General features: G+C 48.7%; 1 protein-coding gene across 2 annotated transcripts in view; it reads left to right on the plus strand.

Moving 5' to 3' along the window:
• Nucleotides 1-16,294, plus strand: part of IGF2BP2 (insulin like growth factor 2 mRNA binding protein 2) — a 74,379-nt gene that overhangs the window by 52,482 nt on the left and 5,603 nt on the right. The window contains exons 7-12 of one of the 2 annotated variants that reach the window (XM_062582216.1): nucleotides 5,248-5,382; nucleotides 6,557-6,679; nucleotides 6,958-7,093; nucleotides 7,292-7,420; nucleotides 13,168-13,236; nucleotides 15,510-15,626. In XM_062582216.1, the coding sequence (XP_062438200.1) occupies nucleotides 5,248-5,382; nucleotides 6,557-6,679; nucleotides 6,958-7,093; nucleotides 7,292-7,420; nucleotides 13,168-13,236; nucleotides 15,510-15,626 (709 nt within the window). The remainder of the gene's footprint in view (nucleotides 1-5,247; nucleotides 5,383-6,556; nucleotides 6,680-6,957; nucleotides 7,094-7,291; nucleotides 7,421-13,167; nucleotides 13,237-15,509; nucleotides 15,627-16,294) is intronic. The other variant, XM_062582217.1, reaches the window with a different exon arrangement.

Here is a 16,294-nt window from a genome sequence, read left to right on the forward strand (position 1 = left end):
ACTGAAGCTATGCGTCTGGCCCCGGTATTATCAGCAACACTGAGTCTCGCTTCAGATGCTATTATTTCCTAAATTGTTGCTGCTGCCCAGTGAGATCTGAGTGCAGCAAGTCTCTTGGAGGGGGAGCCACACTAACCACCACCAGAAGCAGGTTTCTGAGGCCCAATGCTTTAAAAAGCAAGAGAGGCCTGGCCCTACATTGGACTTCAGAGTATAGCAAGCCCAGATAACACCCCCAAAACAGATCGGCTTGCTTCTCTCAGCCACTATTGCTTTGACTGTGTATCCCTCACTCTATGGGAGTGGCTTGGGCCAAGGCTTTAGAAAAAAAAATGGTAAATTTGGGATAAATTGTTAAGGGGAATCCTGAAAGCAGTGACCATTGCCTATGTGGTCTTTGCCCTTGGGATTTGCTCATCCTCTAGCACTCTATATGGGCGAGAGATATTCTGGGGGAAATGTGGCACTGTGTGAATGTTAACCTTGAAAGGAATGTGCTTTTCGTAACTGTTTGAAGCGTTTTCTCGATTGAACGTTTTTTATTTTTGGAAAAAAAAAGGACTGTCTTGCTGAAGTTTTCATTGTTTCTCTTGTTAATGTTTATGTTGATTTCATTTCTGATTTTCTGCATGGTTTTCTTGCACAATCTGTTCCTGCCCAGATTTGTTTGTGTTTAACCCAAAGCTGCCTTCTCCCATGTTCATCATCCTGAAATCGATGATCCCACAGGACATAGGACTCCTGTACCAGAACATCCACCAGGGCGTCCTATTTCTCAGAGAAGCTTTTAGAGGAAATTATTTAAATCATAATAGCACATCTGCTTGAGCCGAATTTCTTCTGGACCCAGCTGGTAATCAGCTGTCTCTGAAACATGCTGACCACTACTGATTTTTGTAATATGGTTTCCAACATGGTAGGTGTCCTGGTGGTTTGCGAGTATAAGTAGTGTATAGCTCAGCATAGCTCAGGAGGATGCTATCTTTGCTGGTACTCACTTCTGCCAGTAATAGGTAAAGACTGATGCCAAAGCCTGACTGTCCTGGTATGAAAGTTAATCTTCAATCTGGGTAAGAGAAATATGTGAAGATTTGCATGTCTGTGTCCTTTGACTGAACCTAGGACTCAGTCAAGTTGAAAGAGAAGCTGCCCCGAGAGGGTAAAACCCATGTCTCAGTGTACCTTGCAGAAAGCAAAGCTGGGAGAAGACCACAGGCCAATTTCTTTCTCTGGGTGTAACCTTCTCTCCTTGTCCATGAAGCAAAATAGACACAAACGTTTCCTGGCAGGACAGAGATTGTGGGTGACTCGCATTAGCAAGAGGCGATGGTCTGCAACTGAACAAGTCAAAACACATTGTTTGCTTTTAACAGACATAATGCTCGCACAGATTGCAAAAAGAGGCTTATACAAAAAGGAAGCCAGAACTGTAGGGAGAGGAGCTCTTTTATGAGACCAACAGCTTGGTCTAGCCATAGAGTGTGGCCACATAGTAGCTGTGAAGGCACATGCTGCCGTTCCAGCTGCAATGTGCTAACAAATTTTAGTTGATCCAAGTCAGCCTCAAACCCTTCTTCTTCAGGTGAGTCCCCTTGTATGTTCAGCAGTGGGTGTATCCCTGCCCTGCTACCCGAGACTGGAAAGTTTTCCTTTGCATGCCCTGACTCCTGCTCCATGCGTGGTGTGAAAGGTAGGATGCGCCTGCTGCCAGTTTCTCCCAACCATGCACTTGAGGTGAAACACTGCTGCTTGGAACAGTTTCCCCTGCAGAGCCATCTCTCCTTGTGTGTTGGCTTCCAGTGCCTGCCCTGAAGACCTTGTGCCATGAAGTAAGGCCATGCTCCATGTTTTGAGCTGTGTTTTGGCTTGCCTGAGAGGAGGCCACATGCCACAGTGCTGCCACCTTTGCCCCAGCCTCAGACAAGGTGTGAACCTTGTCAGACCTGGGAATTCACTGGGCTCTGCAGTTGCAGGAGAACCTCTTCTGGGAAGTGAGACAGCCTCGCTCTGCCTTCTCCCACCAGCCAAAGTGGCAGCTCTGGCCTCCAGTGCACCGTCTTCCTCCAGCAAGGCCCTGGCACATGCAACATTGCACTCTTGTGTTGACTTTGTAACAGCAGCCTGGTCTGGAGTGTCAACCCACAGCTTTATCCTTGCTTAGGGCACCCTTGGGAGGCCTCAGTGCTCATGTGCCCTGCAGCTTTTGCTGGGATCTCCTTCCTGAGGTGCATACTCAGGGGCACTGATCCTGGCACATCTGGGATCAAGGGAGCTAGTGAAACCCCTGTTGCACAGTCCCTGCTCTTATCCAGAGCTGTTCGGAGTCCCAGAATCCTCCAAGTATGTAGCTACTACATGCAGCACTACATGCTTCTACATGCAGCAATGGCCAGAGATACTTTTTTGAGCTCCAGAGGGCAAATTTTTCTCTAGATTGAGCCTTCCTCTTGACTGAAAAGGAGCCCAGGCCAGCAACTCAATCCGGAAGACCTTCAGCATCATTGCTGCCTTTGTAGTTGAATGAAGAGGGAGAACCATCTTTACTAAGCAGCCAAGGGGCTGGGGTGCCCCAATACACACGTGGTACCGTTCTCTGGAGAAGCCTTTCCTTTCAAGGCCCTTGGTCTCTGAAGCATTCGCAGGCCACCCTGAAGCGCCTTGGGGCTTTTCCTGCTGCACCACAGGCAAATCTGCCCTTTTCCTGTCCCTCTGATCCTAGTGTCTGCTGCCCCAATCTGTTCTCCCTGTAGCACCCCAGGGTCCCAGGCCAGCTGCTGCTGGGTATATGGAAGTTGAAGCTCACCTTCTTCATTTTCCTGTTGGACTGGTGCTGTAAAACAGTAGTGCTAGGACATGGTGGGAAATCCGGAGTCCTCCTCTACCCTCCCCTTGTTTGGGGTGGGACATGCCCAAATACAGTAGCTGTTTTTTGGCATCCTATCTCCTCTACACAAACTGAACTCACATATTTGCATATTCAGGTTTGGGGTGGGGATGGCAGTCAGCAGGCCAGCAAGACCCTCACCAGTGATTACCCAGAATAATTGTCATTTCAGTGCATCCATTCAGTCCATCTACACTGGTGGTCTCAGCTCCTCTTTGTTACAAAGGCATATATCTATGCTCTTAGCAGTGACTTTGTCCTCATATGTCAGTGATGAACTGGTAGAAGATCACCATGGTGTAATGCTTTCTATTCATGCCTTACAACACTTCTCATCTTCACCAAGCTCAGTTACTCGTGAATTCAAGAAGTTGCCTGACTCTTCCCAGTTAGTGAGATTGTGAGACCTGTTGTAGATTCCCATTCAGTCTACCCCCAGGAGACTAGCAGAACTGTCAGCATCAAGCCAGTGAGATATCACAGCACCCCTCTGGAATAGGAGCCTGTCATCATCTTCTTTGATGCATCATAATGCATTTGCCTTCTCCCCTGCTATTGCAAAGGGAATTGCAATGGATGCCTCCCTGTCTGTCAGGAGCTTCCTTGGCAAGTTGGCAGGCCCAGGATCAATGTCTCTGAAGGAACAGATTCTTCATGTCATCATGCTGGAGATCCACAGAGTCCTCAGAACATATTAGAGGATGTCGCATGCAAGTGACAATATACAACTTGCCCACTTTGGATTGCAGACACAGCCTAAGGGAAGTCAGATCCACCTGTTCTGTTGGGAAGTGTCAGAGGCATAGATGTGCCTAGCAAGGTCGGGTTCTCAGGGCAGCAGATTCCTCCAGCACCTCTTCATTCTCCTGCCCAAGCAATTCTAATTAATAGATGTGGGAAATCTGCTAGACGGATGTAATCTGCTAAAAGGATCAGACTCTATCCCTCCTTTCCTCTGTTCCAGTGCTTAGCTCTAATCACACTGGGGTGCATTTTGAAGTTGATGGAGTCAGGCTTTTCTCTTAGCTTGGGGAAAGTTCACATAACTGCTCCCTCTCTACCCATTGCTTTCCAGTTGACTAAGAATCCATGTTCCAACACTTTGGTTCATGAAATTTTAGGAGAACTGGTCTGTACAAAGCCACCATGAGCCAGTGGTGTCCAAACGTTTCATTGAGGGAACTCTTTGGATCACAACCCTTGGTCTTGCAGTCTCTGCTGGGCAATGACCAGTGCCAATCTCAGTCAGCACATGGATCTCTCACAAAAACGGGAAATTGGAGCATCTGGTCTTGGCCACAGGGCATCGTACTGGAGATGAATGACTGTGCAGCGTTTCCATTCCAGGCGCTTGCTGTGCAGCCAAGCAGCAAGTACTGCAGCATACCCAGAAGATCCAGGCTCGCACAGCCTCTTCTATCATAGTGCCGCCAGCAGCTGACTGACGGGACCCTGAGATCGCTGCCAGGTTACTGACGGCAGGATGACTGCGCAGAGTCATCCTCTGGTGGAAAGAACATGTGGACACACTTGGAGAAGAAGGAAAGGTTGCTTACAAGTAACCCATGTTCTTCAAAATGCATGGTTCACATATGGGAGTCTCCTACCCTGCTTTCCTCTCTCCCTCTTTCTCAGGGCCTTTGCCAGGTACGGTTCTGCAGTGAGGAACTGAAATGGAAGCAGGCATGTTCCTCCTTTCTGCCATGTGCTGAGGGGAAGGATCAGAGGAACTAGAGCACAGTCTCTACAGATACCGCAAGGGAAAACTTTCTGGTCTCACATGGAAGGGCGTGAGTACAAGTGCTGTTGTTAACGTGCATGTATGACTCCATATCGTGAAAAACACTGGCTACTGGTAAGTTACCTTTCTCTCCTGAAGAACATACAACAGTCCTGGCAGCAGCTGTTCTCTGTATGGCCTCATGTTTTTTTCACAGAAAGACTGAGGTTGGAAGGGACCTCTGGAGGTCTCTAGTCCAGTCTCCTGCTCCAGGTGGGACTAGCATCAGGTTAGGTCAGGTTGCTCAGCGCTTCGTTCAGCTGAGGATTTGTTCAGCCCTGTCTTGATGTATCATTTCATTTTGATTGACATTCCTGGGTTCCTAGGCAGACCTCAGATCATAGAAGCAACTGTAGTCCAAACCCGAGTCAAAAATGATTTAAACCAACTGAAACAAACTACTACCTGGGCTTATGTGAGACAGGGTGATGGTCGAGACCCAGGTTCACCCCAAAGATTTAGCTGAGCAGATGTTGAAACGAGCCTTTCTGAATAGCAAGTTGATCTCATAAGTTCTCAAAAGCCTTCTTGCAATGTCAGTATGGTCTCAGGGGGCTCCTCTCTGCTGATTGTTTCACTGTAGGGTTGACATCCATCGAAAAGAGAATGCTGGTGCAGCTGAAAAGCCCATCACCATCCATGCCACACCGGAAGGGTGTTCCGAAGCATGTCGCATGATACTTGATATCATGCAGAAGGAGGCTGACGAAACTAAATCGTAAGTGTAACATGCAGTATACCCGCCTTAGCAAAATCAGCAGGTTTGGTGGAAGGGCTAGAAATTTGGTCAGCTAATTTGCATGTCTAGAGAACTCACTGAGTGGAAGAGTCCCACTAAAGTCAATACTAAAGTCAATGATAGAGAAACTGTCTTCTATTTACTTCCTGCACGCAGAGTCATTGCTTAAAAATCATTTCAGCAGTGGTATTTCTTTTCATCTACTCTTCGCTCTTTGGTAGTGGAGGAAGGTTCTTGCTGTGGGAGGGAATTTCACAATAGAGTAATTGAGACAATTAAAGTTACTTGAAAATTTTATATCAGCTTTACAAAGAAATGAAAAACACACATTTGAAACCAAAAATATCCATTGTTTAAAATGGAAAATAAAATGGAGATAAAATGGAAAACTAAATCAAATGGAAAATGGAAAGGAAAAATAGAAAAATACTGTAAATAATGTCAAGCCAGAAGAAAATTTTCTATTTTGATTTGAACTTTTTTGGGGGTAAGATTGTACCCTTTTTTTTGACTAGATTTAATTGCAGTTTGTCTTTGAGTGACTAGGCAATAAAATAACAAGAAAATTCATGGTTGATAGATGTAAAATGATCTATGAGCGTGAGGCTTATCATCACACAGACAACAGCTGCTGATGAGCAGAGGTAGTGTTCAGGACTCTGGACTGACTGAATTCTCCAGTCTAGACAAGGACTGACTAGGGAGGAAGATCATAGAAGTCTGTAAAGGCATCGTTGCCTGCAGAACCTGGACGGGGACGTAGATACCCATCACATGGATGCAGATGAAATGGTCTCCTATTCGACTCAGACCAAACCCTTGTCAGTGCTTTCTCCCACAATAACTTTTACTGTGGTGTGTTGGTCAATGCCATGGAGACCAGAAGCTTAAGTAGCTCCAAAGAGCACATGGGCAAACATGTAACAAAAGTTTACAAGTGCCCATCAAATATGAGCTGTGACAGCAGACTCTGGAGGTCTATAAGCTTTGCCAGAAACTGAGGATATATGATGGTGGGAAACAGACCTGCCTTGCTTTTCTGGTTCTTCAGTTGCACTTACTACTGCCCAATGCTAGACATGATAGGTTTCCAGGCTAGGCAGACCTTTGTCTAACTCAGTAAATTAAGCTTTTATTTTTTAATTCATTTTAGAGCAGAAGAGATTCCCTTGAAAATCCTAGCACACAACAGTCTGGTTGGGAGACTGATTGGCAAGGAGGGCCGAAACCTCAAGAAGATTGAGCAAGACACCGGAACGAAGATCACAATCTCTCCGTAAGTCCTCGTGCACATAGAACCTCCTGGGGAAGGGCTAGGCCTCCTGCAGCCCAACACACTTGTCCCTAGAACCAGAACAGAAAGCAATCATGTCCTCCTGCACGTGTTCCCCTTCATGTGTGGACAGTGTTGTTGGTTAGGGGGACGGCTTGTAGCCTAGGAAAAGAGCACAATACCTCAGGGGAGGAATCCTCTTCTCTAATTTGACAGTTTTTCTATTTTTTGACTTGAAGAAAGTATAACGACATCTCCAATTTTGTCTGTATGTGATCTAGTTTGCAGGATTTAACCATTTATAACCCTGAGCGGACCATCACGGTGAAGGGCAGCACGGAAGCGTGTTCAAATGCAGAAGTGGAGATCATGAAAAAGTTGCGAGAGGCCTATGAGAACGATGTTGTGGCCGTCAATGTAAGCTCCTGGACCGCCTGCCTGGGATACCAGTACTTCAGAGTCATTAGCAAGGAAACCAGATGAAACTGGGAGGGGGTCAATCTGCTAAGGAAAGGACTCATCCATCACTTTCGCACTGTTTTGTGAGAACCTCAAATCAACCTCATCAACCTCAAATCACATTTTACCCATTTCTCTGTGTCTTTGCTTTTCTAGCAACAAGCCAATCTGATTCCAGGATTGAACCTCAGTGCTTTGGGGATCTTCTCGACAGGGCTGTCCATGCTCCCATCAGCCACGGGGGCCCGAGGTGCTGCTGCTGCCACCCCTTACCACCCATTTGCAGTAAGTGCAAGAGACTTCGGGGTGCTGGGAAGTTATTCTTGGAGACTGAGTGGTCACTAGACATTCTTGTTCCAGCTCTTGGGGTTGGCCAGACATCATGCTTATAAAAGCCATATCAAGGAGAGCCTTGAACAAAAGCTCTGACTCTTGGCAGTTTTAGGAAGATGTGCTAAAAGCCCCTTAGACTTGCTTGAGTGCCCCCCAGGTTCTGTGCAGTTCTGATCTCTACAGCCTCTCCCTCCTGCAGAGATTTTACACTCTGCAGCAGCAAAGTGAATGAAGATGGTTTGTCCCTCCTTGAATTTAGCTCCCGGGAAAGATAAACTGTGCCTTGATGTTAAACTGTTTCACATCTGCAGATCATAGAGTTTCCGTGTATGAGGACTTGCTGTGTTTCAAGGTTACTGGCCTGTTTTTTGTCTGGCTCCCCTTGCAGGTGTGCATTCTGCACATGTAGGTGTGAGCTAGAGGCAACCTGCACAAATGCCTGTATGCAAAAGCCTTGTAGGACACTGCCTGCAGCTGGGTCTGTGATCCTGACGCCCTGCACGAACGTGAAGCCATGGTCACGTCCTCACGGGAGCAGTTCTTGGTGTGCAATCAGTGCACACAGCATGGGGCTGTTTCTGGGGGCTCCCTGTAGCCTGGACAGTGGGACCACTGCCTGTGTGTGCCATGTCAGAACTCCCAGGGCTCTCTGCAGGAAGGTACAGAGGCCACTGGCTGTGGCAAGGATGGCCATCTTGCCTTACCCCTGGCGAGAGTGGAAAACATTTTGGCTTGACACAGCCCGGTGGGTTGGGGCTATCAGTGCATAGAACACACAGGGAGGTTTCCTGCTGTGATGCCAAACTAATTGGATTCAGAAACAAGTACTGTAATAAGTCATAGCTAGAGGGAACAGACTGTGACCTCTCTGACACAGGAGCTGGTAAAATGACTATATACACTTGGAGAATGTCTTGAAAGCACTTGAGTAGTATGCACTTTGCAGCTGCCTCTCTCAGCCTTGATCCTTGCCATAACACTCAAAGAATTGTGTTTGCTGGGAGTTCATCTTCATCTGGTTTTACAGACATGGTTTTTATTCTTTCTCTCATGGTGCTGTAGTGTCTTTGGGAAGCCAGACCGTGGGTGACCGCAGAGATGTGGGTGAAACAAACCTGAGAGGCTGTTTTGAAACCTTTGAGATTGCACGTGGGCAGAAATGGGCCAGCACCTGAAAAACATGCTGGCAACTTGTGCTGAGACTGGGAAGGAGCTCTTCAGCTTTCCTTTGGAATGGTGCATACATCCACCCATGTGAACAGACTGCAAATATGTGTTTCTCCTAAGGCATCTGTGTGGCAGCTAGGGAGCCCATGAAGACAGTAGGCAGGGGTTAGATAGGCTGTCTGTTTTACTGGTAGAGAAGGTTGGTCTTGTACCTATTAGCATGTGCACAACCCTCCTAGAAAGACCAGGGTTTAAACTCTGCAAAGGAGTCCATTGTTAGCTCTACAGTCTGCATCATTTAGTCTAAGTACTTCTACCTAGATACTATAAATGCATGGAGAATGGAGAAAAAGTTAATTTACTTCTATTGTTTTCTTTTTCTGAAAACCATAGCAGCAGAGTGGTCGGAGAAGAACAGTGAGTTCAGAGTCAAAATACTAGGGTTTTGATACAGCAGACTGAATGGATGAGTGTGAACGTGATATTTATGCCTGTGGGATGTGTATGCACAGCTCCCCACTGACTGTGAACATGTCTGGTCACCTGGGCTGACGTGGTAGGGTTTAGCGAGCCATAGGCATGCTTCCACTGCAAATAATGAATTCCTAGAACCCAGCTGAGGCAAGTGCTTTGGTAACTTCTTTAAGAGAAAAAACTGAATGTTTTACTACACTGAGCTCAGAAGGGCCAAAACCATGTGGGGTTGCTGAGATCTTTCATGTCATTCAAACTGTAAACCTTCTCTGCCTCCATTTCTCTAGATGTTGCTGAATTTTGAGCCAAAACCCAAACCAAGCCCCTTCACTTTCTTCCTTCAGATTCACAGTCAGGATTGGAGGTGTGCTCAGCTCCCCAGCAAAGCACAAAGAGCCAGGATCTTAGGGGAGGCTGCTTGTGGGTCAGTGCATACATGTGGGTGAACACACATGTGTGTGTACTACCAGCCCTTGGAGGGACGGATGCTCTGCCTCTGTGAGCTCAGTGAAGTGAGTTGTGTTGCCTTGCAAGCAGGTGGAAATTTATATTTGACTGTTTAGACTATGCACCCTGCAATGATAGTGGCATTTGTTGCTCCGTAGACAGGTAAAATGGATGAGGCATATGGGAAGGTCTCCTGAAAGGCATCCTTTCCTGTTTGGACTTGTTTGCCCCAAAATTTGCATGCACTTTTAAAGCTACATTGACTAGTTCTGCAATGAGCCTTCTCTTCTCCGTAATAAAAACAAAGTGTAGTCAAACACTTAATAGGAAACCAGGTTAGCTTCTAGGAGGTGACATTTGATTTCTATCTTAATAGTGTTCTTTCTTTGAAAGCATTAGTGCAGAGGTTGTGAGAAGCCAGAACACAAGGAAGGATATTGCTTCCTTCTGAACACCATCTATTTCACAAGTCAGAAAGGTTGTTTCTGAAGACAGGGGTGATCTGTGATGGCAAGGAGTGGAGGGTCTGTTTGTATGGGGCTTCTCAGCTAGGCAGCTAATAGGTGATTTAGGTACAACTTCCCTGGGTCCCACAAAGAAGCACTATTCTGAGATTTTCAGTGCTCAGCCACATCAGCAGGACTTGTGCACTGCAGGTTCAGTGGCTGTAATTTAAACCAGAACTTTCAAGAAATGGAGAAGATTTTAGAAGGGAAAGGAGGAGAAGATGCCTCACAGTGAAATGTTTAAGGACATTAATCTGGTTATTATGCCACAAGGAAACCAGATAGTTGCTTTGGTCTCCATGTCCATATTTCCTGAGAAATTGCTGAACAGGAATGGATTCTCTGATACAGGAGAGGGTTGCGGGAAGGAAGGCCCATGGCCAGAAGCAGGCAGGACAAGGTCCAGTAGGAGGATGGCCATCTCCTCGCATTTGCACATTCAGGCATAGTACCCACAGAGCTGTGCTATAGCCACCCACAATTTACCACCATGACTTGACGCAGGAATGGCAAAATCTCGGTGCACGGAGTTTAAAGAGAGGGCTAAGAGCAAGTGCAGTGTGTGCAGCAGGCGAGGAAGCTGAGTCCCCTCCTGATTTGGAGCAACTATGATTTGCATGCATCATCTGGATGCTCTTCCCTGAATCTAAAGAGGAGAAGACTTATTTCTACTTCCAGAAGAAATGTTTGTGCCCTGCCTCTCTGATGTATTAGTGACATTGAGGAGTTGAAGACAAATAACAACACCAGATGGTGAGGCTTCCATTTTTTCCCTTGGTGCTTGAATCTCTGTCCAGCATTCACTGGGGTAACATCAGCTTTGGAGGTTTCAGTAGGATTGGCTCAAGTTGGGGAGCTCAGCAATGTTTATTTTTTTTTTATTTTTATTTTTTGGACTACTTAAACATCCCAGCTAAGGTTAGATGGATAGTGTGGCTATGAAATTGCTGAGAGCACGTGTACACATTCAGACTCAGACTGCCTCAGTCATGTGTTTGGATGTTAATGTGTAGACACTTGCGTCTGCATTGAGGATACTGAGTCAGCCTAGGAACCCGCTCCTAATCCCCAGCAGGAGTTAGCATGCCAATAAAAGCCACCAGCTCTGCTGTCCGTGGTTTTTAATAGATATGAATTCCCTTGAGTTTCTGAGTGTCTGTGATGCAGAGAGCCCTAGATACCATTTGGCACATGCCATAGCCCCAGAGATGAATCCCCATTAGTCCTGGCTACTCCAAGGCCCTCACCTCTGGGGCTGTCCCCCTGGCTGCAGCGTCTGGTCCTGTGTCCGTTGTCATGTTTCCTCCTGAGCCCTTCTGAGATCTTTTCCTACCTCTCTGCAGCAGTGATTAGATGGGGGCAGTTGGTGTGGTAATGTCCTGACCAGGTCTCCCAGAGGAGGTTCCCACGAGGAGTCCCTGTCCTCCTGAGCAGCAGCTGCAGGCACCATTGCTGGCGGGAGGCGGTCTGTCTGCCGTCTGAGCAGGCACAGCCATACCAGCCAGGCCCCTCAGCCCAGGTCTGATTTCTGAAGCTCTTCCAGGACCCCCTTCAGATTTTTGCTGACATTTTCATCTTCCTTGTCATGCACTCTGGCCCTCCAGGATGCTGGAGCCTTACCCCCTGCTTTTGTCTGTGCAGAGATACACTGTTTTCTCCTTATTTCCAGCCTGGGTACCTCAACCAGCTCTTGAGAGAACATTTTCTTTAGTCTGTGTTTTCACTCCTTCAAAGGGTCCCGAAAGCTTCAGGCAGAGTCCCTGCAGTGCTGAGGCTCTAACCAGTCTGGAGTGGAGCAAAGCGCTGCCCAGATGCTCCTTTCCCTCCTCCAGGCTTGGGTGCTTCACCGTGGTCCATGGGTCAAATATTCACCTCCATCTTTGTCCTGTGCTCAGGCTCTTGTACCTTCACAAGACCTTCAGTATCTCTCATCATTTTCCCCCAGGCCTCACTGCACACAGGATCCCTCTTGATGTCTGAATGAATGCCCCCATCATCACATCCCTGCATGTGACCTCCCAAGATCACCAAGATGACACTGCTGTGAGGCTGCTTCCCATTGGGCAGCACCCCACCCTGATCCTGCTGGGATCTCTATCTGTCTGCTGTGGGCCTTCTATGTGCCACACGGTGTGGCTCCTTCAGTTCAGCCAATGACAGACATCTACTAGCAAGAACCAGTACAAATTTCATAGACAAACAGCCTTGTCTGGAGTGGCCAGACTCCAGTTTGGAGGTGACCAGAATTCCCATTCACAAGTAGTCCTGGCAAAAAAAACTGGGACTGGGATTATGAATTCAAAATGAAAACTGAAGGTCTTCATGTGCAGTCTTTTTCTTTTTCTTTTTTTTTTTTTGCCTTTACTGAACAAATATTTTTGCTCAGTTCACCCCAAATATGTTTTTCTTCCCTTCGAGGACAGGCAGGGTGAAACACCGCCTTTTCCATCGAGGGCTGACACTGGTTACAAAACATTTTCAGTTTTTCGGTGGGGCTGTTGATCCAAAAGGCCTTTTCAGCCACACAGGCAGGAGTCGCTCTCTTTGTCCGCTGTGCAGGGATGCTGGCAGTTGTGCATGGGTCATCTTCAGCTATGCAGGGTTTTCTTCCTCTTTCTTTCCTTTTGGTGGCACAAGTAAGAACAAAGTCTTACTTTTGCCAAGATGTGCATGCCAAAATGCAAGTGCCAGTGTGTAGATGCTGGTGTGTGGTGGGGCTGGAGCCTGTAATGTTTTCTGCTACAAATTCTAGCAGGACAGGGTGAGAGAACAGCTGGAAAAAAAAAGCAACGTCATGGGACTGGAGGCAACTGTGAGTCCAGTTCCACCTCGCAGTGCCATTGCACTCAGAGGAGAGGATGCTGGAACAGGGCTGCCAGCTCTGCAACCTTGCCTCTAAGAGCCTCTTCTTTGCACCCATGGTCCAGAGGGTGACATTTCATGGGCTGAGGGGCATCTCTGTGTCCCCACTGGGCTCACAAAGGCCGCTGGGCTCCAGAATGGCATCCACATGCTGTCCTTCTTGGACTGGGCTTGGCTGTCAGAGGAGTGGGCTAGAACTTGCCAGGGAAGTCACACTGATTCTCATTTTCTCTCCTGCCGTAGAGCTCCTCAGCATACCTCTCAGGTCTATATGGAGCCTCCCCAGTTGGCGCATTCCCACATCAGCACCTCGTAAGTGCCCCAGCCTCCCCCTGCCGGCCGGCACGCTGCACCCTGCTTGGCTCTAGCGCAGGCCTTGGCTTTGCACAGTGCTTCCCCCCGCCATCCAGGGCTGCGGTGCTTCTGCACCTTGGGGGCGAATTACCCTGGAAGCCAGTGGCCAGCTCTGAACACCTCCTGGCAACTGCGCATTCTCCTTGCTCACAGCCTTGCAAGCACACGCTCTCCTCAGCCCATCTCACAGGTGAAGCTGCTGGGGACTGGTTTCCCCTTCCCTTCTTCATGGTACATTTTCAGCCCTTTTTCTTCTTCAGTCAGATAAGGAGCAGACCTCTGGTTGGGCTGTCCTAAGCTTCTGGGGGTGCTGCTTGCAGGGGTGCTGGCATGTAGAGCAGTCTTATGGGGCTCCCAGCATGCAGTTCCTTGGGTGCTGCTGGAGCAGTGAAGGGCTGAGGGCCAGCCCAATGGGCGAGTTAGCTGTGGTGGCAGGGCCTGCTGCCCACTGCCTCTTAGCCAGCCTACCTCCTTTCCCCTGCTTTACCTCCAGTTTTGAGTGGTCAGACTGCAGATGGACAGATGTCCCTCTGGCAACATGTTAGCCCCTAGATGTTACACACAAAGACCGCTTTAAACCCACTCATCCATTCCACGCTGCAGGTGTGCAGCCAGCACCCTCCCTGTGGGGTCCTGAGCCTGCAGTGCTCAGCACAGGGCTTGCTGTATGTAGGCACTGAGGCAGAGGCATTCACACCTGGAAACCATGTGCTTCTAGTAGCGTGGCTGATGTACCTCAAGGCCTGTTTGGAAGCCCGTAGCCTGAATAGCTTTTGACTGGGATGGGGTGGCGAAGATGGTCTTTTCATACAGGAGCTCTTACGCCAGCTGAAAGCCATGTCCTTGAGAGCTTGTACCTATGATGTGGGGTGGAGCTGGGCAGAAGGCCCATCCCTGAGCTGGGGTTTGGCACGGGGCAGCAAGGGGGCCTGGAGGCAACAGTCCTTCAGCTGGATGCTTCCTGGAGGAGACATGCTTGGCAGGAGGCGTGGATGTACAGAGGTCCAGACTCTGCAAAATGTAAAGCAGGAGAAGTGGCTTTGCTGCTCCTTCACTTTGGCTTAGTGTCATGTTCTGTCTGGTTCTGGAAGAGCAAAATGGAGATGAAACTCTGGGCTCCCTTTCCCCTGCACGTGCATAACCCTTAATTACTGCTTTTCTCTCTATGTGCCTCAAACAGCAGCAAGGGGTTGCCAGGTCTTCAGACATGCTGGGGGTCTCAGCCACCACCAATGCCTCCAGCCCATCCTCCTGCCTCATGGCTGGTGCAGTCACCGCAGGTCACCACCAACCAGCCGCAGGACCGCACTGCCCATGTTGCTAAAGCCCAGCTAGCGGGTGGTGACGGAGACAGCGCACAGATGTCAATGCTGGGCACAGCGTCCACCCTGCAGCAGAGCAGCTGACTGTTTGCGTCGCAGGCTCTGCGGCATCAGGCATGGCCTCACAGCCAGCAGCCCTCGCTGGTCGGGGCCCTGGTGATGCTGTCATTTTATGATCTGAGCATGTGTTGCGGGATTCCTGAAAAAAGTGCCCATGGCCTAGTGGAGCCCTTATGCACAGCGAGTGGCTTGCCTGCCAGCAGAGAGCTGAGGCAGGACAGCCTGGGGCTGTGTGTTGTGGATCGGGGCCAGGGCACGTGTCCTGTGGCACAGTGGGACCAGCAGCTTTCCTAGGGCTGGTGAAGGATTCCGTTACGATCAAGCCAGACTCAGATCGAGGCCTGACTTATTAAGGGAAGAAATGTGCTTTCCGCTGCATGCATTGAACCATGTTTTCAGTTGGGCACCTTCTTGGTTGTGTGACGGAAGGGGCCAAAACGGTGACGCAACAGTGTGTCTGCAGTTGCGGCTCCAGTGCCAAGCAGAGACAGAGCCATGCCTCTGACCTTTGTGGCAGTGCTTGCAGGCACCCCACTCCTATCTGTACATGTGCGTCTATTTGTCCCCTAAAACAGGCAAATTCAGCACTGTGGGCACCTGAGCAGAGCTCTGTGCATTGGCACCTGTCTGAAAAGGCTTGCCCAAGGGAGACTGAGTCCCTCGGGAGCATGGGTGCCCTTTGGCAATTTGGAGGACAGATGTGCTGGACCTTGTTGGTCCAGCTGCTCCTTCAGAGAGCAATCACATGAGCCAAAGGAGCACACAGAGCCCTGCCTGCTTGTAAGATGAGAAACACTGTCCTTTCCAGTTGTTCCTCTGAAACATCTCACTCTTCTGCATATCTCCCAGCTCCCGGAGCAGGAGGTTGTGAATTTGTTCATCCCAACACAAGCAGTGGGGGCCATCATTGGGAAGAAGGGTCAACACATTAAACAGCTTGCGAGATTTGCTGGGGCTTCCATCAAGGTAAGTAAGTAGAGCATTGGGTGCTTCTTGGCCCTCAGGGCCTCCTCCATCTCCACATTGTGTTGGTACCCCAAACTACAGGCACTGTCTGTTTCCACTCCTCCCCTCATTAGTCATCTCCAGGGGTTTGTGCCTCAGTTTCATCTTTCTGCTTCTGAGTGTGATAAAATGATGGTAGCAAAGAGGTGCTTATGCTGGGGACCCACCACCTCCTCATCCCTGGCTCGCTGCAAGCTTTGCAGTTCCCTGCTTGCTGGAGGTGGGAGGCAATAAATGTGTCTTCCCACAGCAGGGAGGGAAATGCAGGACATTCAGGTTTTCTCCATGCAGTTGTGTGTTGCCTCCTAGCACACAATTATAAACTCTCAACTGAACGGAAATGGCTCGTTAAGTCTGGACATGTGCCAAAGGTGACATTAAGCTGATTCATCCTTCCAACTTTCCTGGGATCCTTTAGCAAGAGAATGATCACTCAGAGGACAAAAATAGCTTGTCATGATTAGCTAGTGTCCACCAGATCATGTGTCCCTGTTGTCTGGTAGAGAGATGGCTCTGTTTGGAAGGCCATGACTCCTTTCCAGATGGGCAGCGCAAGAAGCATGCACAAGGAACTGCTCCTTACTTAGCTTAACTTAACAGCTCTTAGGGAGCCCCGTTTGCTTCATCCC

This window comes from Rhea pennata, chromosome 9, assembly GCF_028389875.1.
Source record: "Rhea pennata isolate bPtePen1 chromosome 9, bPtePen1.pri, whole genome shotgun sequence".
Lineage (NCBI taxonomy): Eukaryota > Metazoa > Chordata > Aves > Rheiformes > Rheidae > Rhea > Rhea pennata.